We start from the raw sequence: 25,150 nt of genomic DNA on the forward strand, positions 1-25,150 counted from the left end.
CTCCTTCTTTCTTTCTTTTTCTTTCTTGCTTCGGTGTTCGTTTTTTGTTGTGGGTTTTTTTTTTTTTTTTTTTTTTTTTTACAACATACATTAAGTTGTGAATCAGATGTTAGGGGGATGTGGAAATGAGGGGGAAACTGGTGACATCACAATACTTTACAACTTTACAACAAATGGGAGTCTGAATTTGTTGCATCTACCAGTGTATAGCAAGGGTGGAAAGCAAAGGCACACATAGGTTCATGAACCCCTCAAAACAAAGGGTGGAAGGGAACCAGGAGTGGGAAAGGACAAAACTAGAAGACCCGCCGAGTACAAAATCCATGTTTCAAGGTCAGCCCGGTAACTGGTGTGGTGTACATCGCGAAGGCAGATCGCTGCACAAGCTGTTGCCATGATTATTCGTCTCTATGTTTTCGGGAGAACACTTTGTGGGGTAGTATCAATGGGACCTGTGCATTTGGTGCTACAGGGGTTTGGAGTCTGGTGAAAAGGTTGCGAGTTGGTTCTTTTAAAAAAAATGACCTTGCTACCTACTGTTTTCAAAGGGTTTTCTGTTTGTTTTTATTAAAACAACATTGCTTTGGATACAGAACTATCTACTCCAGTCTGCATAGTTCACTAAGGGTGAACAAAACTGTTTCATAAAAGAAGCCATGATGAAATGAAAGAACATGCAAGCACCCTTGTTACACACTTTGGTCTAGACCATCCAGACTTTATATATACCATCTATAAGCTAATGGACTTAAAATCTGTCTTGTCAGTCATTCAGAAACAAAACCAAAACCCTGAAAATCAAATGGAAGTATAAAATTTTAAAAAACAAATTGAAACAGAAATCACCTTACTCAAACATACTGTTCAGTAGATATATATATATATATATAAAAAGCTTAGAAGCGATCCCCATCATTTTTCTACAGTATGTTGACACAGTTATTGTAACAGATTAAAAACACATCTACGTTTTTGCATAAACTGAAAGACTGGAAAGGAACTTACACACCTGCGCGCACACACACACACGCACACACCTGCGCGCGCACACTCCCACTCTAGCTACATGCACAGTCACACAAAAGAAACAAAGGAAAAAAAAAAATACGTTTTTCCCCAAAGAAGTATATGCAGCATCCTGGAGCAGCAGGTAGCTACAGCAGGAGCCTGCCTGCCTGTCCTAGCTCCGTGTGGCCTGCGCGCTGCGGGACGTTCAGCTGGGCTTTCTGTGGGGCTTGGCCCCTCTCGCTGGCACTCATCCCCAGTCAGGGGACACACCAGCCCCGTGGACAAGGGTGTGGGTCACTTCCCTGCTGCCCCGTGAGAATGATCACCATGCTGACGCGCGGTGAGGGGGGAGTGAAAGGTGGGGGAAGGCAGAACCCCCAGCACGGTGCCTTGGGATCATCGCCGCTTGTGGGTGGTATTGAGAGAGGACTTGGCACAGCTAGAAAGTCTAATTGAAGTGGAAAGTATGGTGCTAGCCTAATTTCTTGAGAGACACAGGGTTATGACAATAACCACCACATTCTTCTTTGAATGTCTTTCTTTACTCCAGTTCTTGAAGGGGCTTGGAGGAGGAAGGATCAATAAATATTTGCATTACTCAAAGGGGAAAAAGAAAGGTTTTACATACTACAGCTCACAAGTATACACAACTGAGGGTGTAAGGCACAAATTTACATGTGGAAGAAAACAGGCTATTCACAGATATATTCCCACGAAAAACCCGTGTGATAAGACCATAATTTATGCATGGTAACAGCCGGCATATTAACTAGTTCACACTGTTTGAGGATTTTGTTTGCCGTCTCACATGCAAGGTGAAATGAGATGGCACATCACAAGCTGGTGCCTTCACAGAAAGTATTAGCTACTGACAAAGCCATGTTGATAGCAATGGTGCACAAATGTGCGGCTTTTAAGAGTTTCTCTTGCAGTTGCGTTAGAAGTTATGAACTTGCGGTATTTGTTTGTTGCTGTCTTAGGTCAGAGGCCCAGCCAGCTAATTAGCTGAGAGACTTAAATAGATATCCCCTTTTTTTCAGCTAATCAGGCAGTGCAGGCACAAAGTTCAGAATTCCAGCTCCAACTTATCTAACTTAGTGAATTCATTGGAAAAATAAAAGAGTTTTAATTACTCCAGTTAATGGGTTTCACGTTAAATAGGTATAACTTTCAAGGTACTTCAGAAGAGCTGCTCACAGGATGATATGCAGAAGTCATTTCCTTAGGAAAAACAAAAGTTGAACAATAAATAAGAGGAGTTACTTGCGTTAACAGTCATGTGTTATTCATTAAAAGAGAAGAGAAATCTATGACATAGTTTGCCCAACATGGCATTTAACTGCTGTAACCAAATGGCTGTAACACTGATGGGCATCACTTCACAGTACCTGCACGTAGTAAACTTCTGCCATTGTTAAGTCAGAGTTAGCTTTATCAATGGATTCTATTTTTTGTTGTTTTTTTTTTCTTTTTTTTTTAAATTTGTTTGTTTTTGTTAACTATTTGTTTTGCTTTTCAGAGCACTCTTTCCCAGTTCAGGAACGCGCTGTGCAGCTGGGGGGCGGGGTGAAATGTCACAGTCATCTTTCACCTGTGTGCTTTTGGCTCAACATTTGTGATGGAGGGTTAGTCTTTTGAGCAAAGAACTGGCAGGTTGTGGGGGCGAGTCCTGCAATTGCAAACCTTCAACCATGGGTCATATGGCTCAGGTTTAAAAAAATATTCCACTTTTCCCAGAGAGCAGAAATCCAACACATCTTCAGCTTGCAACAACCGTCTTCTCAGAGGAGCAAGTGATAACAGTTGCAGAACACTGGCTTTCATGGGCAACCTCTGATTAATTGCTGTCCTCACCCCCCCCCCCTCTGATTATGTACACGCGTCGTTGGGCTTCATGGACGTGGAGAGTGGAGCAAAGGAAGGTTTGGGAGGTACGTCTGGCTTTAGTGAGGGTGTGCGTTTCAACCCCGACCTCGTCAGCGAGTTGTAGGTGCTGAGACTCGGCTGCCGAGATACAGTCACAGCCTGTGCCTGGGCAGCGTGGACTTGTATTGAGTCCACTCGCTGTGGGGCTGGTGGTGGGTTGTCACCCCGGCCGAAGCTCTGATTGCGGGAGAGGTGGGACGAGTTAGAGGAGTTAGTATTGTTTCTTTTGAGGGTCGATGTCTGGTGACTTCTTGTGAGTGAGTTTGTAGGGTAGCTTCTCTTGTAGTCCACGTTGTAAGCAGAAGAGTGCATCTCCAGCCGCTTGCTCAGGCCACTCTGCGACAGCGAGGCATTCGGGGGCCCGAGAGAAGCTTCACGCTGGGGTACTTTTGGTGGCATGCTGTCAAGATTTTCCACCAGGTTAACCCCGTGGCTGGGGCTTTTGCTACTGAGATGGTCCTTGATAGTTTTGTACTCAAGAGTGGCATTCTGGTCCTCCACAGACATCTGAGCCCCATCGCTCATTTTTGGCTGGTCAACATACTCATGCTGGTAGCCTTGCTGGGCTATGGGCAGGACCACAACACTGGGAATGTGGCTAGGAGAAGCCCTGAGGGGCAGGTCAGTTGGGATCACAGGCGAGGCCATTGGGGGGATATCTTTTGTGCAGGCATTGATGAGGTTCTGGTTTCTCTCCCATTCTCTGCTGCCACGGCTGGGCTTTCTCTTCTGTTGCAGGGTTGGGGTGGACTCAGGGGTTGGCAGGGCGGCCAGGTCCAGATGGTGCTGGTCAGCTTTGATTAGCATCTTGGCAGTGCTGCCTGGGGTAGCCAGCTTGCCATTGTGCATCAGAGGCGTGAGGATAGCTTCAGGCTTTGGCTCCTTGGACTGAGCGTCCCCAAAGAGGCCACTGAGCTTGGTAACGCTGCTCATGGAGCCGCGGCGTGAGTGGGTCAGCTCCTTCTCCTTCCTCTGTGAAACAGCCACATCTCTGCGGCGATGGTCGCAGATGCAGTACACTATGATTCCCGAAAAGATGGCCCCCATGACAAAAGCAAGAATAACAGCAATGGCCAACAGGGTGACAGGCACCAGCTGATCATGACCCTTCAGGTAACTCTCACGAATCACTCCTGCAATAAACAGCATACGGTGGTTAAACAAACTAAGGACAGGGAAAAGTTACTTATCATTAACTACTTTGTTCAAAGGCATGCCCTGGTAGATTTTGTTTGAGTTTTGCAAGGTGATTTTTGATCAGCTTGCCCAAATTTGGAGACATACTGTACCTGCCAGCTACATCTTGCATGTGCAGCCTTGGGCTGGCAATACAGCTTTCAGACCTGGAGTTGAAGACTACAAAATTCAGGAGGGGAGAGAGAATTTACTTGCAGGGCAAGTGCCATTGGTTTGAAATCCTGGCCCTGGGCAACTCACACTGACTCAGCAGGTCAGAGCTATTATTTCTTCTCCTCTGACACAGTGCTCATTTCTCCCCTCCCTTCATCTGATCTCTGCTCAGCTAATACCATCTTACTTTTACTACGGTAAACCATTCACATTGAAAAACCTTTACAAGGAAGAGAGGAGACAGAAGCTCTGCAAATACCAGAGAAGTGCATCCCACATTGTTTAAGGTTTCTTTCTCTGCTTGTCATTCTGTTCTCTGTCATGTGTTTTAAAAGTCAGTATCACATGCCTGAGCTTCAGGAGGATGCTTAAATAACTATGAAAGATAGAGCACAGTGTTGAAATCTATTGAGCCTGCTAGATGACTGTCCTTGCTATTTTAATTTTAAAAGCTCTCTCTTGTTCTGAACATATGAATAGGTCAAACCCTGTGCTGAAGCCCATGTTCTCTCAGCTGAAAGCCTGACTCTAAAGGCCTCATCTTGTGGTCCTGTGCTGTGGTTGGAGATCATTGTCAAATCTTACTTGGCCCTCCAAGCACCTGCTGTCAGAGAAGGCATCTTTGGCAGAGTGCGCCTCCTCCATCCCTGATACAGCATTAATCAATACCCCGAATTTCTGAAGAAAGTAATTTTTTCTGACATAGTTGGGCACTAAGCCAGCAGCACTAATGAAAGACAAGCACAGAACCTCTAGTTGGCTTTTTTTCACTTCTGGTTTTGTTCTTAGTGCTTAACAAGGAGCAGCCACAGCCTGACAAGGAGCTGAAGGAACATCTCTTCCACCTCTTTCTCCAGAGAGGGTCCAAGTGCCAGGGCATTAAAAACTCCATATACTCCAAGGAAATGTAATCCTTGTCCTTATTACAGGAGAGAAAGCAAGAAAGAAAACGTACCTCCAAGGCTCTCCTGAGACTTCATGATGATACAAAACTTTCATGTTGTAAATCAACTCATTCTTGAATAATGTCTTTTCATGTATTTGGCAGACAAGGTATTAGTATCCCAGAATTAGAACCAAATGCAAAATACTCCTCAGAAAACTATGTTAAAAGAGCACTGAAAAGTTGCCACTATCTCACAGAAACCTTTGCTATGTATTCTAGCTAGGTATAGTATTGCTTCTGTAGCATATATTTTTCTGTCCCCATTTAATTGCTGCATTTAGGTGGACAAGGGATATTTGCTTACAAGATAGGAACTTTATATTTAAAAGCAAAACAGTTCTTCAAACCATAAGCCCCTGTGTGTGACATCACAGCTGGTTGCCACAGAAATTACTGTGCTGTGACAAATAGAGGATTATGATTTCATGAGAAGAATAAATAGAAAGAGTGGATGACCGCTTAAGAAAATAAGATCCTGCATTCATACAAATGTCTTAATAGTAAAAAAGTAAGGGGAGGAAAGTAAATCTCAGGAAACAATATATAATTAGAAACAATCTTTAAATTAAGTGTTTCTAAGAGAACCTTCTTTTAAAGTCCAGCAGCCTTCTAACAGGCAGATTTTTCTATTCTTTGTCAGCAGCACTTAACAAGCAGAGGTAGAACCTAGCCCTGTAATCTAAATCCACATAGAAAATTGCTGTATATAGTCCAGAAACACAGTCTAGTGGTTACAGCACAGTCAGCAGTAACTACATTTCACTGCAAGGGTGTCGGTCTTCTGTGGACATTACACCTGCTGATATTTCCATGCTAGAATATGCAGCATTTTGAGACCAAATTTATTTACACTGGTAAAACTGTCTGTGGTCATTAGCTGGAGAATCAGAAATAAAGAGTCTTAAATGGGTGGGAACGGTGGTCAGGGAAGTGTTAAGTCTTATCCAGAAATGCATTGCTGGGTGTGAAGTTAAGGAAAATTTCAGCTTAAAAAAGCCTAATTTCATGGACACCTTCCATGCACAAACTTCTCAGAGATATGCCCCTTTGAGTACCTAAGTCCAATGTTTTTAGCATGAAGAAGACTTAAAATCCCTGCTCAGTGCCCAACTAAGGGTGTCAGAACCTACAGTCAAAGCCAGCATGGGTTCATGAAAGGTAAGTCATGCCTTACTAACTATCCTTTTATGTATAGACTGGGAGACAAGAGGCTGGAGTGCAGCTCTCCAGAAAGGGATCCAGTGTGTTTGGTTGATGGTGAGCTCAATACAAGCCAACAATGTGCCCTGGTGGCCAAAACGGCTGACTGTATAAAAATATTAGAATGTGCCCAAAGGAGGGGAACAAAGATGGTGAAAAGACTACAGGGCATGACTGATGAGTAGCAGTTGAAGATACTCGGTTTGTTCAGCTTAAAGGAGACCTCATTGCTACTTAAAACTTCCTCATGATGGGGAGTGGAGCAGGAAGTGCTGATCTCTCTCTCAGGTGTCCAGTGATAGGATGTGAGGGAATGGCTTAAAGGTCTCATCCATGCCTGACATTTCCTAGTGGCTAAGTGAGGTTGCTCTCCACCCTCAGCCTTCTTCTTTAGGCTAAGTCCTGCTCTGCAAATGATAGCCTTAACCACGAACCTGCATCACTGCATACAGACACGACATGAAACCTTCAGTTTTACGTTACCAACGAGTATTGAATGATTACAACTCATGTTACAAAACTTCCACATAGTTCAGACTGAGTGGCCATATGTTCAGGAAAGGGGTAGCTGAAATGATGTCGCTCACGCTGCAGGTGTTTTAATCAGCAGAAATTTATGAGGGTGTTAAAACAGCCTGATTCCAGCTAGTTCCTCCTAAGCTCAAACTTTCCTGATGTTTATTATGTTTTCTATACTAGAGTTAAAGGATATTTAACATCAGTGGCTTTGCTCTAGGCAGGCAGAACTTCTCTGGACACAATGTCAGGTTAATGATATAATTTATTTTTTATCATGGATCGCATCCGCATGTCTTTAGTTAGCAAGCAACCCCAACAACTTTAACTTAACTGAAGTGAGATAGGCAAGATTTGACCCTGCATTAATGTTTATGGAATAGATACAACTAAGTAATGAAAAAGTATGAGGAATGTTCAGCATCCTACTGTCACAACCACAGCGGGGGATAATCTAATACGAAATAGACTGATAATTGCAGGCATTGTCAATCAACATCTCAAGCCCCTAGCATCAGTAGTAACTGTTTTCACAGACGGTGATGAATAAGCAAGCGTGTGATCCCAACTATGTCCCCAACACAAGACAGTTTGAAAGCAAACAGACAGGACAGTGTTCATGCCACTTCACAGACTGCATTGTGTGTGCTTTTACCTATCCTGCAGTTCTTAAAGAACATCACATTCCCCAAGGCTCAGTCCAGCATCATTCATGAGCACTCATTATTCAAAGAATTAAAATACACGGAGAAAATAATCAGAAAAATGTAGGGCCTGCATTTTTGAAAGTTAAGTAATGTATTCAGACTCCCAGCTTTGAGGAAGTATCTGCTATTGGAAAGTTTTATAGCTATATATTACCTGACATCCTTATAAAATGCTATGAAACCAGACTGTAAAATATGCTTGATAGAAATATAACTGTTTTATTTTTATCTTATATTTAATGATAACAAATTATTCTAAATTTAAATACTTATACTTTTAAAATACTATGTCTAGCACTTTCCTGTTTGCAATAGATTCTTTCCAAATGTGAAAATACATTGCTTATTTCATTTTATGTGGTCTGAACTGCTCATCCATACTCTTGACTGTTTTCTGCAGGACATGGAGACGTGTTACCATGGATAATAGACAGGTATTCTTTGCAAAGGGACATTGTTGACAGAATTACCTGTATTAACATTATGCTTGGGAGAGGTCTGGTGGTAAAAATAGTAGTAAAACTGAAAAAGCTTTAAAGACATAGATGAGGTTAAATATTTGCACCTTCAAGGATCAGACCTTACATGTTGCTAAGGCCGCAAACAAGCTGACACTTATCTATCTCCCTGAAGTCTTCCAGTTAAGTTTTCTGTCCCTTGCAAATCACAACTGGGCTTACGACTTCAGGGTCTTCCCAAGTGTGTTGTACTATTATTTCTGGCTACTAAAAGAGTCAGGCTAGTCACCTGCTTCCCATAGACATCCTTCCCTTGCTAACTTTCTGTAATTTCATCCCATGTCCTTTTGCCTGCATCCCCTAACATCACAGTTCATTTTCTCAGTCAGTATGCCCTGTACTGTAACAGTCTGGAATATGCAAAATCACCTCTTCTTACTCATCTAATGAGAGAGAAGACCTGATATGGTATTGTAGTATTCTGCTATACATAATTCATTCTTTCTTCCAGCAGCAGGTAAGGTACACAGTGTTGGCTGGCTGGTTGGTTAAGTGGACATTAAGAAAAATGTTTCCAAACCTTCAAAGTGTTTCAAGTCTGAAATGAGTTAGTGCTTGGATAAAGCACATGAGTAGAGTATTGATCTAACTTGTTCACTACAGGTAGTTGCGGAAAAAGCAAGGAGTCATTAAATTTTATGTCAATAATACCTTTTCTAAAGTTCGGGAAAAGGTGAGAAGCAGGTTTGTTGAATGTCTCTGGATGAAAATAAGAGTGAAAAGAAAAGACAAGAGGTGCTACAATGATAGAGATCTACCGCATACTAGATTACAGTAAGCAGGAAGGAGATGAGGCTTCTTTTCACCAATTAACAGAAGTATTCAAGGGTAAGGACTGTACCCCTATATCTTCTAAAAAACAAGTTAAAAAGCAAGACGTGCACAGTGCTGAAAGTAGTATTGTATGAAAATGCTGATGAAGCTATTCTGGGCATGCTCTGCTCCTTCTAATTCTAACAGGAAAGAACTTCTGAGGGCAGAAATGTAATTAGAATGAAATAATCACAAAGGAATAGAGTTCATAATTCAAAAGAATACATGGCGTGAGCATAACTGAATAAGAATAATGAATATCAGTACAACAAACTTCAATAAAAGAGGATAGATAGGGAAAGACATGGAAGACTGAAGCATTTACTCATTTTCTTGCTTCACTTTTCAGCAAAAAACTCAGCTCTGGTCTGTGATCAGAAATGTAACAGTCAGGGAGTAAGTGTTGACCAGAACAGAGAAAAGAGGTAAAAATATTTAGATAATGTAGAGTTTTCAAGTCATCATCTGCAGAAAGGAGACCTCAACTCCAGAGGCCCAGCAAAAGAGCTGTGTCCTTTTAGCATGCACAGTATAAAAAGAGAGATCCCATGATAAAGCCTAAATTCCTTTGTCTCATTTATGATCAGGGACAGGGATGTCAGAACATCAAGAAGAGCCCCCCAGTCACATTCCTCTATGTCTAGGTTCTGGCATATGCTTTGCAGTGATCACAAACTGAAATTCCAGCTTATAACCCTCAGAATTGCTTGATGAATGAAAACAAACAACGAACCACTTCCCAGTTTGAATAGCTCAATGTGAGGCTGGTTTAGTGATACAGTAGTCTGGATGCTGCTTTCTTTCACAACCAAGCTGACATCAGTGAGAATAACAAGTGCAGGGAGCAATACCTGGTCCCTTAACTACCTGTCACCAAAAATAACCCCTTTCATTTCAAGCACTACAGTTAGCTGTAGTGTGGACACAAAGACAATCCTGTCCCAGAAATAACGTATGGCTGTGAGAGGTGTACCCCAGACCACATGCCATGTGCACCAAGAATGCTCTGTGATCACCTCTGCAGGGAGCTGTCATTGTCCAGCTTTCCAAAGTCGCCTGCAACAGATGGTAAAGTCATAACCCCAAATGGTGGCACACATGAAACTGAAACACAGAGGTGGGAAATGAAGAATGATATTTTGGCAGGAAAGCTGGGGAATAACTATCAGGGAATACGGTTAATATTTATGCCTAGACCACACATTAACAGCAGTCAGGGAGTGAGAGTCATTGCTGTCTTAAACTTCACCTCTCTAGCTAAACAGGAATGAGCCCACTTCCATCTCCAACACCTATAAAATCACTTGAGACTTTCCACAGAACAAGTCATTGTTCCTGAAAGGAACAATGATTTCTTTACTGTTGTTATTTAAGGGGAAAACCTTGCAGTTAATTTTATTCTTCAGTGCAAGCTTCTCTGTCTGATGTACATCTCCCTCTGCTTAGACTTGCAAGAAATGCTGGTATAGACTGGAGGTTTTTATGGGCTTCAGAATATCTTTTTTAAATACCACTGAATAGGTTTTCAACATGTGTCTCCAGGTGTTAGAACTGTGTTTACAGGCAGTCTCATGCTGCTAAAAGACTATTTCAGCCTGGAAAACCCCTGCAGGTATTAACAAGCTTTCTTCTTCCCTTTTAACTAGCAATAGGAATTAAAAAAAAAAAATCAGATTAATTTAGACTGGACACTCTTATTTAAAGTGATAGGAAATTCAGGAATGACCAGAGTCTACCAAGCATTTCTGAGATCTTATTTCATTGTTTTTCTTGAAGGAGTAATTTCAAGGTTTGACATAAACCAACCACATTATAATCCCAATGATTTGATGTTTGTGACTTTATTGGAACTGCTTTGTCAAAAACAATAAGTAAGCTTTTCCCTTCATCTTCCTTCTTGCTGCAAGGACTTGTTCTGCTGACTCAGTGCAATTCTACCCAGTATTTGTTTTTCTGGACTCTCAGTGTCACCAGCTTGAAAAAAACAGCTCAAACTTTCATAGTTAAAGCTGCTGGCAAATGCCCCCCCCCCCCCCCCCAACCCCCCCCCCCCCCTCCCATAAAGCTGTACCGTTGATTTGTAAAGGTCTGCAATTCTAAGTTTTGCATGACTGTGCTGAGAAGAGCAATCCATCTCCCCCCAGATTCTGCCCTACAGCTCTCAAAGCCAGTTGCCCAAGCTAGCAGTCTGAGATATCCAGCAAACAAAAGGAGGATGCATGGGCTGGGAGAGATGAATGAGTTGGGTACAGAAAAAACCTTCTGTTAGAAGAGGCCTGGGGATCGTTAGAGGTATGAGGAGAAATCAGAACTATGAAAAGAAAACAGATATATAACGTGCCTGAAGTAACACGTAACAAAGCCTTGAAAAGGATCTAAACAATCAGATCAGCCGCAGTGGCCTGTGTCAGGGGTTTCTGGCCCTTAATCAGATTTATTTCAGAAGCAATCCCTCCAGGATAGGTTCATCTATTGATCTGTAAGGGTGGTTTTATTTTTCCTTTCAACTGGTCCAAATTATACCACTTCTCTCCACTTTTGATGAATGACTGTCGACATGACTCTACAGAAAAAAGATGGTTGTAATTTACTAAAAGAGGGGAGATCAACAGGTGGCTTTGCTTTCAGTGAGAAGATGGAGAACTTTCATTCTTATATTTTTTTAAGCTAGATAAATTAAGCAAGAAGGGTGAGAGAAATGACTCCACCCTGTCCATATGTGATAAACCCTGAATCCTGAAGTAACATTTTCAGGACCAATTTCAATTATCTATTTTTAGTTTGACTATGAGCCTGCAATTATTCTTCTTCATGCCACAGCAGCCATACAAAACCTACACCATGACCACACTTGTGAATTTTGAGAATTTTGAGAATTTAGAGAATTTGAGAATTTAATTTGAGAAATTAGAAACAAGCAGTTCTTTTTTGAAAGGGGGTGTTATAGATGGAAATTACAAGATTGGAATGTGCAAATTAATGCTCAGACAACTCCCACCACCATTGAAACAAAGGGGAAGCAGACCTGAAAAGGAACAGCAAGCTCTTAGAGCTTTTTTAATTGTGTTACTTCTATGTAGTATCTCTGTAAATAAACCAGTTTATTAAGTTTGCAGGTACGGGAGAAGGTTTGAGATACACAGCCTCCTGGATCTGTAATATAATGATGAAAGTCATTACAGTCCTGAAGCCAGCTCAATTTTATTTGTCCCAGCAGCTAGGCTCAAGGCCAGCTCTTGCACTAGAAAGTGCTTGACAACCTTTCTCCCACTGACAGGTGGTATGCGGTGGCTGAGCATTTTGAACTTTCCCGATTTCAGTACTTTCCTTCACCTCTCACCCTTTCCCAGTGTGCAATGATAATTTTAGATGCCTCTGTGTGATAGGGAATAGGCAGACATAGCAGGTCCTTTAAAAAAGTAAAACACAGTCATTCACAGTAGTTAAAACAAGATGTATGAAACCCAAATGTCAAGGAAAATTAATTCTTTTGTAGCTTGTCTCGGCAGAGGCAAACTTTATGCTGCTTTGCATCTTAAAACACAAGTTTCCTTTAAAGTCTGCTGCATTTCCTCTAATGACGTAAAAAATGCTCAGTGCACATTCTGGGACCTTTCTACTATGCCTGGGATGAGCTTAAACATATCCAGATGCTCTTTATTAGTTTACTTCAGGGGATCTTTCGCAGCTGGGTTAAACCAGATTTACATATGTTTGGCTGAATATGCATGATTTCAGGGCTCCAGAGAAGTTGTTGTAGCCTGCAAAGTGAATCTCTCATCTTCACAGTTCCCCTTTCACTGCATAGAGTTCCTCTGATGGCGCAGAACAAATGCTGGGTTTTTGTTAGTTTTTTTCTCTCTCCCCCCCCCCCCCCCCCCCCCCCCCCCGCTGTGGGCATTATGTATTCTGGGCAGCCCAGTGCCTTTCTGGAAGTAGTTTTTATGAACGGTGTCAAGAAAAGAGAAGCTGTCACTGAGAAATTCTGTGGCTTTTCCTCTCCTTTTTTACAGCCTGTTTTGAACTATGGCCTTTCTGTACAACAGGGAAAAGTGAATTTTGCTGAATGTCAACATAAGCAGCTCTGCTTAGCAGGCTGAAGCTCAAAGCAGCCTTATGGAAGAACTGGAGTTAAATTTCAAACACTGCATAAGACCTAAAAGCAAAAACTGTCTCCTCATCCGCTCTGATTTCTTTAAAGACACGAAAATGGAAATGCTAGTTTTGAGCCACTACTGTGACCGAACACATTACAGCTGAACTAACAAAGGAGCCATCTATTAAACACCTAAGATGTTTAGATAATAACACTATACCCTATATATCCTATTCTGTGAAGTCCCTGGAAATTGTTGTTAAACTGTTGAACAACTATGTGACCAAGCCAACAACGTTTACTCATGTACACAGACTGTATTTCTTAGGGATAGTCCTTCTGCCCACAGCTAACCCTAACGTGCCGGTGCACGTTAGGAACGTGGCTGGACCCTGCGTTAGATCTGCTTTTAGAGAGCAGAAGGATGAAACCTCTTCTGTCATTAAAACACCAGCACTGTATATTTTGTGGCAGAAAGCACACTGTGGATTAACTCTTCATTTCTCCTTCACTCATGAAGGTGTAGTCAAAAGGCCTGGGTTAAGAATTAAAACACGCCCCCAGTGATCAGTAAAAGATGACTGCTTCTTCTAGAAATATTTGCAGCACTGGTGCTGTAGGCAAAAAATAGCTTACACACGTCTGATGTTAGGTTTATCATTTCCCTCTGTATTGCAGTCCCATAGCCTCATCTGCCTTTGAATACATTAAGTGACTGAGGAATTGCGATGAGTTTGAAACACTGGCCATAACAGTCAGCAAGACTAATTTTACTGCTAGTTTTTTCCCCGTATCTCATGATTCTTCCCATATACATACCAGGAGCCTTCTTTCCTCTCAGTCACATTCACTCAAATCTATTTTAAACACCTAAGACGTTTAGACAATAACACTATACTCTATACATCCTATTTTATAAGTTCCCTGGAAATTATTATTAAACTGTTGAACAACTATGCGACCAAGCCAACAATGTTTACTCATGCACACAGAGTAAAAAAATTTACCTCCAGTAAAGCAAGATGGGTTACTCCAGCCACATCCTGAGGTAAAACACAGCATTTCCCTGATGGACTTCTCCTGGTGCTGCTATCATCTCTCTCTCACTTACTTCATTTTCTGTCTCCAGTGGTGGCTTCCTTCATGCATTTTTCTGTCTGTCAAATTTATAGTTCTCTGCATTTTTTGACCTAATTTTTTTTTATTGCCCTCCCTCCCCCAACTTGAAGGCACTGCATGTACATTTACGCTTTGATGCTATAACTTCACTGATGTTTCCTGTCTATGCATTTTTTAACATGCACACTGATTACTCCCACCAGTCTGCTTCACTGGATGAGACGAACCCGTAGCTTCATTTCAGAGGACATCCTCTAGCAAGCAGGTACCTGACCCAGCTCCAACAAAGCTGCACTGGGGCCAGCAGCAGTTGAGGCACAGTAGTGTGTGCAAAGCAATGTCTTCTCTGACACACATTCAAAGCCCCTCCAGACATCCTCTTGACTATCCAACAGCAGGCCAGGCCGATGTGCCTGTATATTTGCTTTATCACACATCTCACAAGCAGCAGTGTCTCTGCAATACAACTGCTCCCCCAGCTTTCCACTTTTCTTGTACTGGACCAAACCTCCGTTCTCTGGATTTACTGTAGTGTATGTTCAGTTTCTGCTCATGCTCTTCCTTTAAGCCAGTATTTTCCACTGCTGCAGGCAAACCAGGCAGCTTGCACAGCTAGTTAATCAACATGAAGGTAGGTGCTATAACAAGGAACACGACTGGCTTTTTTCATATCTGTAGACTAGTTCTCAAGGTACGTTTACTGATCTACAGATAAACAAATTTCCATGTGAGAGGTTAAAGCCTCATTTTTTTCCTAGCATTGGGACTCTAACAATTTTTATCACAATCTCTATTCTCTCAGTAATATATATTTATTCTCTTTCCTCCTTTCTAAACACAGTATAGGTGAGACCAAATCTTTTGTGGAAGCACAGCTGATGTTATCAAGTTGTCTTGCCATGAGCAGGTAGAGATAAACTGTATTGTCTTTCCAGGTCTCGATGCTGGGTATATGAAAGTACCCACTGATTTGGTATTAGCAATTTAGTTCAATGAGTGAGAACTGCATGCTGAGATATACAAATCCCCCTGGGTAAGGAAAATTAATTGGTGTTGCTGGATGAGTGCTTCAGGGCATTGCCTGTAGCTTGGTCATCTTTAGACAAAAAGCATATAAAGTGTTGCAGGACTGTAAGACCTCTTTAAGACACTGAATAGAGGCTAGTGTTTTGTAGAGATAAAGCTGAATGTTATCTGCAAAAAAAGAGCAGTGCTCTTTATGTTCTTTATTATGAGCCGTGATTGCCCAAACCTCTGGGCAGGCTCTGTGGTGAATGCAAGAGGTTCAGTGGGGAGAGCAGGCAGAAGAAGGGACAGAGGGCACTCCTCCTTTGAGAGCCTCTGATTGGGACTCATTCAGCAACGAATACACATGGAGAATTGTTGAACTGTTCGATGGGAGCCATAAGCTGGTAGCAGGAATTAAATTTCTCCAGTGCTGACCACAGGCTCAAAGAAACTACCGATGGCCTTTTCTGCACCACACGACAAGACCACTTATGTTAATTTCTTTACAAACAAGCGGTACTCAGTGTTTACCCAGCATCATGGCTTCTGTCTCCCTCACCCTGCTTGCTTCCAAACAGGAACTCAGTATAGTTTTCTGATTTAAAGAATAAGGAAACACCTGGAAAAGATGTGTTTCTCAAAATACTTTTGGAATTATTTTAATGAAGGCTACAGTGTGGTGCTGTTCAGGAGGTGTTTCTGTGCACGCTTAAATTCCCTGTCTGTGCTGGTACTGTTTATTTAGTAATTGCAGATCTTTCAGGCTCTCCGAAAGAAACCCCTCTGTTTCTTTCTACAAGAACATGATAGTGAATAACAGTAGCTTTGTAGGGCTTTAAAAATGTGCCTGCTTCCCCCCCTTTTTTTAACAGCTGTTCTTTTATTTTCTATCGCAATTGTGGGTAAGATGGGATGGAGCATGAACAAGATGGCATATTATTGACAGCATGCAGCTGGTGTTATTTTCCAATTAAAAAAATCCTTGTTGGGCATATGAAAGAAATCTCTAGTTTATGCCCAGTTGTGACAATGCTATCAAGCTGCACCTTCATCTGACATTTTATTTCACAAAAGATAGCATTCTTTGTTTGCTCGTGGGAGAACTGCAGTTTAATATCCAGGGGTAGCCACTTTGTAGACATGGGAGGCTGGAACTGGTCTGGAGGCTATCCGCTGGGACTCACTATTTCAGAGTATTACAGGTATCCTTCCCAGCCAACACAAAGTTGGTGATGAATGTGCTGTTACCCATTTCCAAATGTTTGCCGTATTGTACAGCTGTGCCAGAAATGCCTCTTAATGCTTCCTGAGCAACTTCTCTATAAACTGCCCTAAGCTCTTCTAATGCCAATGGAGCTGTTAAAATCTACTTCAGTGGAGACTCTGACTTATTCTGATCTGCTGGGGCAGGGAGGGCTGTCAGACGATCAGCTGGTGGTTAAAGTGCTTATCAGTCACAGCACCAATGCTCAATGTACACGGAGTTGTCTGTGTATTTAGTTGCCTAATTGTGATAAGTCTCTTCTGGGTATGAGGGACTGAGATTTTTCAAAAACTTACAGCTTGGCCGATGAAGCTCTTTTTTTCCTCATGGGGATGTCAGGATGCACATTTCTGATATAATGGTAAATTTGCACTATCTGCTTCAAAACTTCTCAATAAAATGCCCTTAAGGCTCTTTTTGTAACATGAGAATAACAACATGTTTTTCCTTATCCTCTTTCTCAGCTACTGGCACAGAAAATCTTAGAACGCATGACTAAAATCTAGCAAAAGTCATAGCAACAGTAATCGGATACCAGAGACGACAGTGTGTCACTAAATGGCTATTAAAGAGCTCGAATTAACACCTGCCTAAACACCTGACTAAACTAAGGATATTTACATGAATGACTGCTTTCCAAACGGCATGACATTTGTTATCTGTATTTAATGTTCAATAAAATTAACATAGCAAAATCTAAATTATGCCCTCTCCAACTTTTTCTTTTTTTTAATTAACTGCATGCTGTTAATCAGCAAGCAGCAGCCCATCCTGACATAAAGAATTACGCTCACCTTTTTTATAGTCTTAAAGAAAACTAAGAAAAAAAGCAAAAGAGTCAGTCAGGATCCGTCCTACATACTGAAAGGGATGGTGATACCATTCACTAGAAGGCTATCTGTATGAGAAGAATGTAGGTGGTGTTTTGTACGGAGGTATGTAATTACACAGTTCACAGTCCACAGATCATATTAAAAGTGCTCTGAACTAGGACTGTCAACATTTAGGTTGTTGTAAAATTACTACAGGACAACTTACCTATTAATTAATACAATTATTGAAACTGGGCATATCCTATATGAGAAAAATGAATTATTCAAATATCTTTAACAGCATATTGGCATTTTAATTGTACACTGGCATTAACTTAACACCAAAAGGCGCTTTAGTGTCTTTCAGCTACTAGATTTTCTGCTCTTAGATACCTTCAAATTTCAAAGCCATTTCATGAATCTCTTATTTAAAGGGTTAGGTTGTCCTCCCAATTCAGCATCTTTGTATGGTACAACATCTCCCTGTACTCAATATAAATGCCACAAAAATTAAACTGGGTGTTACTTAACTAGCTATTTCCAGATAGAGCAGTGGCCCTGTGGGGCCAGCATACCCTACAGCGAATTCCCAGCTCCTGATAAATATGTCAGTGATACAAGGGTCAAACAAGAGCACGAGACAGTCTGTGTTCCTCCAGCAAGCTGTCCTCACCGGGTGACTGTGGACGAATGCAGCTGGGGATCTAGTCCATCACACAATAGCTCTAATGCCCTGAACCCTGAGCAGCTGCCTTGACAAATTAGACATGGCCTTTTTTATTGAAAAAGCAGATCAAGGTCCTGGGGCAATGACAGTTTTTCCCTGTTTTAGTAAGACAAGCTTCTACTGCTCATTGCAGCCTGGAAATGGATAGCCTGACTTTAAATCTATGCAGGCGCACAATTACAGGTCAAGGATACCTGCTGTTTCCTGCAGCCACATTTGACATGTGATGAGCTCTATTTTAAACTTCGCCCTTCTTTCATTTGTAAGATCCAGTAATCTGGAGACAGAAAAACTCTGTTGATAGATTTCATAACCAGGGGTTGCACATTGACACAACCTCTTCTATTACCAATGATGTGTTTTTCGGCAACTAAATAGCAAATGGCTCTCGGTTCTAATCTCGCTACTCACATTTCCACTTCTGCTAGTTAAGTCTGAAATCCATACTGTTGGTGAAATATAGAAACATTTTGATTTCTGAAAATTTTAAGTTAGCGCCAGTGCTGAAGTACAGGCATTTCTTTAGGTGTGGCACAGGCAGTTGGTGTGTGTTGGACTATTCCCCCTCCATTACTTTGCTTTCCTCATCCTTGCCTATCTTTTCAGTGAAAACTTTTCCTCTCCTTGCACTTTCAGAAGGTTACTACAGAAAATCTGTGACTAAATGAGCTGGGGCTTTTTACATAAGGTTTGAAATGAAGATTTAGTCACAGAGAAGACACACTAAATCACTGCCCTGTGTTCAATTACAATCCCCATTTTTTATTAAAATTGGCTTAAGGATGCAGCCCTGCCCAGGGACTTAATTTCTGTCATCTTTTCTGCATACCTTGTCTCCTCTCCATCTCTTTGCTCTTGTTCTCTTAGAAACTTAGAAATACATAATGAAAACAAGTTTGAAGAAAGTCTGTTGTCAGAAACATCCTTCCAGCATTCTTCTTTCATCAATTTTATATATAATTTCCATCCTATTAATTAGCATCTAGTTTTCTACTGCCACCGTTTGAACTTGAGGATGCAATCTGAGATGATTAGCTGTCTCTAGCCCTGGGAGCAGACAACTCATACATGCAAGACAGAACAGAGGAAGGATCAGTGTCATTCCTCTGTACAAGTCTGGTATGTTCCCTTAATCCTGACTGCACAGCCCTCTGGTGCATGTCACAGGATACCAGCAACTCCAGCATGGTGAGGTCATCAATCTTCAGGCTAGTTTGCTAGTTATTAGCCTGATCTGGTGGCACAGGTATCTGGCCATTAAAAACTCTGCTGAGAAATTTGTTCCCATTTAACTGTTAACAATGGCTGTCTGGTTATTTATCTGATATGGAGCTAAAATGGTGGTCCACAGCAGGTATGCCGTGATTAGTCTCTGAGACATTCAGTTCCTGGACAAGTTGCTCATTAGAGCCATTCTAGACATATATAGGGTTGTTTGTTTGTTTGTTTGTTTGTTTGAACAAAAAAAAGATTTTCTTAGTATTTTGCCCAAGCAGCTAGTATATGTGACAAATGTAAACAAGCCCCCCCCTAGAAACAGGGATGTTTACAATAAGCTGATGCTAATTTACCTAAAAACATTTCAGAAAAGGAAACTACAGGGTTTTGTTTAGCACAGACTAATCTAACCAACCTCTGTTTAAATCCTAATGGGAAAAGTAAGTAGGTTTTAATGTAGATGTGGATCTGTAAAAGTTTAAATGGACTAAGTTCCATGTCATCTTGTCTTGTGTAGGTGAAATCCCTTTGTGAAGCACTACAGCTCTGAGTAACCACACCTCTCACTTCAAATCTCAGCCAAATGCTACAGAATCATAGACAGAATCAGGGCAAATTCCCTACTCCCTTTCTCACAGCACTTTTATTATTAGACTGTGGGCAAAAGACTCCAAAGTATAGTAAGCAAAGGATCTGGTCTGATTAGATTTTCATTGTTTCCTCAACACTTGAAACTGTTAGTGAACTGCAAAGTACTTGCAATCTGCTTTCTGTTTGTGTGTACGGTTAGAGACACGGGAAAGAATAGCAATGTTTGTGTAGGTTCCTCCCAGGCACATGTGCTTTCAGTTTATAGCTCTTCCCGAGCCCCATCCAGGCAGAACCCACTATGGTGCAATTCCTTCTCCTGTTACCCTAACATTTTGTTTAGGATCAGTCAGTTTCTTCCAATAGTGCCAGAACAATGATATGGATCAAATACAGAATATTTGCTTCACCTTGAAAATCCAAGCCTTCCCCCTCACACCTGCGAACACTGACTCAAAAGACGTTTTGACAAATTTTGTGCCACTTTAAATCCTCTTCTGAATTATTACAAAATATCAGCAAGATAGTAAGAACTTCTCCCTGCTTCCTCTGATAAAAATGCTTTGAACCTTTTAGATCATTGCACATATTAGCATATAACAATATTTTTGTGTAAAAACATACTCTGCAAATGTGCTTCCTGGTGCAAAACTCAGCCCTCCCATGTTGAACACTGGTTGTTTAATTTATACAAAAAAGAGTCCGAAGCTTTGCTTTGCCACAGATTTTTTTTTTTTTCTCTCGTTTCATGTCTACTTGTAAAGTATCTTGTTAAATCAGCACTTTGCATTCTTTATCATAACTGTACCTGAAGTTTCATATAATTCTGTCTCACTGCAGCAGAATCTGCCTGAACATTTGCAGACTCTCTGGAGACAAGCATTGTCAGCACTTGGCAAATCTTCCAAGTAGCAATAATCACAGTAAAATTTAGTAATGCTGCCACTTGTGTACAATATGAAATATCTTCTGGAGTCAGGTTTTGCAATGAACAACTGTTGGGCTCCCCAATAGCACAGCCCTCTCCAAATAGAGGGGTTGACTATTGCTAATGGTGTCTAATTCTGTACCAGAGGAAGGCCTGCAGTTAATAATAATAATAATAATAATAATAATAATAATAATAATAATAATATAGATTCTACAATCTATAAAATAACAGGTGCTACCAGATACTGTATCTACAGGAGCATTCTTAACATCCAGATACACCAGCAACTCTTAATTCTGTAAACTGTGTCCATCACATCCCGCTTCCAATCAGCTTTTTATCTCTGTTACATGGATATCGACAAAAGGCTTGTTAAGGAAAGGAGATACCACCTCATAATCTTCACTTAATGAGTGTTGAGACAAGTAAGAATAGAAACATTAAGCCTGCTAATAGCAACGCTACACTTTCGTCATTCAGTGCCCACCTCAGCCATGTCCACGTGAATGCTGCAGAGAAGAAGCTATAGCAGAACCACAAAATTGTAAGCTGAATTTGCAACCAATTTATCAAAACTGTGATTAAAAGGCAGGCTCCAGGCATTTAGGGAGCGAGTGAGAAAACTGAGCAGTTGGCTGCATTTGTGCTAATGAACCCAGGACTTGAAAAGCATGGGACATTTCTGAAGGGAGGCAGGAAGGACAGGAGGCAGCAGAGAAGGGCAGCAGGGTAATGAGGGGCAAGGCGAGCTACTCCCGAAGAAAATCACTTTGTTTTCTTCACATAGGCCTCTCTACGAGCGGACGTGTCTACTCCCCCCTTCGTTAGTAGGACGACTACAGAGAGACACAGCGCTACGGCACTACTGGGGTGTAGAGGGTAAAGCCTTGGAGCACTCCACAGGAGGAGCTTCATGACTGCGGAGGGAGGGAGACCAAGTACAATGGCAGCAGGGGGGAAGGTTAGACAGCGAGGTTAGGGAAACTGTTTTGAAAAAGGTGAGAAACACACAATTAAATTAACACTAAAACACAGCAAGAAAGGAAACAAAATGTAAACATACTCTAGAACATGTTTTTTTTCTTTTTCTATTTTTTTTTTCTGGGGAGGAGACGGAGAAGAGGAAAGAGGGGTGCAGTTTGCCCAATCAGAGCTCATTTTTTTTTTTTCTTTTGTTCTGCAATAGGAAGGGCAGATTCCTTAATGGCCAACATGAAAATGCCAGTGGGATGGCAACGCATAGCTCCCACTCTATGGGTTGCACTACACATTTTCATCTTGGCAAGAAATGTGATGTAGCTCAGAAACAACAATCCCAGAGTATATTTAGCTACAAAAGCTGTGGCACACAAATGTCACATTCCCATGATTCAACCCTTTTAAAGAACCCCCTCTTCACGCCCCCACAGATATTCCCCAAGATGCCTGCACTGAATTAAAAGTGAAGCATATGGATGGATGTGACATCATCAAAGCACCCGTGTTACAGAAAAGAAAGCAGCAAGTGGATTCTGTACAATTAGTACAATCAGTAAGAAGCCTTTTGTGAGCACAGGAAAAGAAAGAAAACACTGTCCAAAGGATTAGACACAACCAATGAAGAACAACACAACGCACCTTGCAAAACAAAGAGAAAATGTTAAAAAAAAAAAAGAGTATTTTTTTTGTGAATGTGTGAAAGTAAAAGAAATCACAGCAAAAGTGAAAACAAAATCTTGATAAAAGGATAGCAAGCGAAACATTTTCTGATTTAATTTTGTGTAAGAACTCTTTCCATTGCCCTTTTAAAACAACAAATCAATAGTAATTTTGGAGCCAACTGGCTCTGACTGGGCAAGGCAAGGAGTAACAACACACAAGTAGATGGTAATGGTAAACAACCATGCGGTCACCTCTGCCGCCATTGTTTTGATTGCGTGTAGACTGCTTCCAGCTTTGTCAATATTCATAATTAGGCACCAAAGAATGCATGATATTTAAATGACCCTGTCAAGTGCTAATAAGGCTCTTTGGTAACCATCACTCCCCGGAGAGGGAACTATTGAATGTAAGCCACCTCATCAGTCAGTGAATTGAAGCGAAAATTATTAGAATCCAGCAGCTATACATTTATTAATATTTTCACTGCATGCTCTTCTGAAAGCTGCTACTGGCATACAAGATGCTTTTAAGAGCTAGCTTTCCGTCTATTAAGCATTGCGTCGCAAAAGATTTGTGAAGTAGGGACCCACACATAACAAATAGCGACATTAAAATGCATACACATCTCCACCTTCCTCTCGGTACATAAAGGGCCAGATCTTCCACTGTCGGTGGTTTCTGACACCGCTCCCCTGTTTGACGCCAGCAGAAGAGCTGGGTTCAAGGATCTCTTCCTTCCTTCCTTCCTCATCAACTCTGCTTAATGATATCCCCTCTTCTCAGGGTGGAGGAGAGAAAGATACCACTTACTTTCAGAAGAGGGAACACTGGATTTTCTAAGAAATGTCCTCTCACCGCAAGCATTTTGAATACCAGGTGTTACTAACAGACTGGACAGAAAAACACAAAAGCCTTATTTTTTGGCTGTCAGCATTATCACTGATTTATTGCTGAGAGGAAAGAGGAGTGCTAGGTAAACCACATGCCATCTTTAGAAGGGCATGCAGTTTTGTCTACCTTCCCTCCTCTACACAGATGATACCCAGAAATCATGTTTTCTGAATTGTCCTTCTACAGCTGAAGAGCAAGGGCTGAGGAATTAAAAAAAATGAAGATAATATCTCAAACTGAGTTTAAGTAGGAAAGAGGAATCTGAGCTTTTGCCTTCAGCACCCTCAGTCCCTTGCACCCTAAGTTACAGGTTTGGGTTTGAGTATTGCAGCCGCCTGAAATTCTTCCTCTGCAGAGCAGAGGCAGTTTTATCCCTTTTTTATAGGAAAAGCTAATTGCTGGGAGGTGGGAGACGAGTTTGCATCCTCTGCCCGAGGGAATTCAAATCTTCATATTCCATTTCCTGCCATCAAACCTAAAATCCAAGGCTACTAGATTAATGTTTGCCATGGCATCTCAGGAAATTTTACTGCATCTCCTGCCTAATTTGACTGGCCTCCTCAGCTGCAAAAGCGTTTCAGGCTTTGCCTCTGATGAGCCAGCCAGGTGATGCCCATTGCCTTAATGGCTAGTAACCGTAGGGCTCTTTGAGGTTAATCCTGGGGAGTTCAGTGAGAAATCCATGATATCCCAGGACTGGGGGAGGCACTGTGTATCTGGGGCTGTTGTGAATAACAGGCACTGAATTCACAGTTTGGGTCCAGACCATTGTCAGCTCTGCTGAACACTGTTCTGCAGCAGTAACGTGTTCATCACCCTCTGCTGAAAGTCTCCACAGCCAATGCAGAGAATTCAAGATTCACTGGGTCAGTTGGAGGGGAAGGAATTTGATTTAGTAACCTACTAGTTTGGGCAGACAATGCAAAGCAGCAGGTCTGGCGTGCCAGTAGTTTCTCCAGGAACAGCTGATGCTTTTGTCTAATGAGTTTTTCATGTAAAATGCATGAACAATAGAGACTGGAATCCACATTTCAATTAATATTTTAAGTGTTTTATATCAAGTATTCCTAGCAGAAAGGACTAAACCTCATGTGTGTTCTTGCCCCTGGTGAGTGCCCTAACCACTCAGCAAGTGAGTTTTGCTCATACCCATCCTCCTAGCCCACTGAGTACTTAATTAGTCCATACACAGCGAAACATCTTCAACAGAGAAGAGACTGAAAGAAGCGATCTAAGAACACCCTGGAGAAGAATAACAAGGACTCAGATCTCTCTAGGCAGTGGAGCTATTTGAACTTAAGTCCCCTATTTACAAAGGAACCATTTTAACCTCTTTGAGTCACAGATTAACAGGAGCTGGGAGAACGATGGAGAGCCAAGATGGAACGAGGGGGCACCACCATCCTTACACAGGAGAAAAGCTTCTTCCCCTCTAAGCACATTCCAGTGGCAAATTTAGGCAATTCTCTGCCAAATTCTCTTTATGTACAGCAAAGGGGGACTGGAAGCAAAAAGACAGGGCCTTATATTAGACCCAAGTGTGCTTCGGCACAGGGCTGAACACTGAAACAACACCTAAATCCCAACCTTTTGGTGCTTTAAGAACAAAACACAGAATCTCTCCTCACCAGCAGTCACCTCAAACATCTTCTAAAACATGTTAATGACCTCCTCAGCCCCCGCTCTGAAAGGTATCTGATGCTCAGGTGTCATTGAAGACTTAGGCCCAGTGGCTCGGACTGCTGTTTTAGCTTCACTTCAATGGTTAAACTAGAGCAGACTTTCAGTATCTCTGTCTGTCATCGAGAGAAATAATGCGAAAGCAGCTGAGATCTGCTGTGCTGCTCTGGGAATTCAGACAAAAAGGCAGT

The 25,150-nt window shown here is 41.6% G+C and overlaps 1 protein-coding gene across 1 annotated transcript in view; it reads right to left on the reverse strand.

Moving 5' to 3' along the window:
• Nucleotides 1-1,120: 1,120 nt before the first annotated feature.
• SEMA6A (semaphorin 6A) overlaps nucleotides 1,121-25,150 on the reverse strand; it is a 113,899-nt gene continuing 89,869 nt past the window's right edge. The window contains exon 20 of the mRNA XM_082497617.1: nucleotides 1,121-4,067. Within this exon, the coding sequence (XP_082353743.1) occupies nucleotides 2,878-4,067 (1,190 nt within the window). The 3' untranslated portion in view covers nucleotides 1,121-2,877. The remainder of the gene's footprint in view (nucleotides 4,068-25,150) is intronic.

This window comes from Vanellus vanellus, assembly GCF_965231255.1.
Source record: "Vanellus vanellus genome assembly, chromosome: Z".
NCBI lineage: Eukaryota > Metazoa > Chordata > Aves > Charadriiformes > Charadriidae > Vanellus > Vanellus vanellus.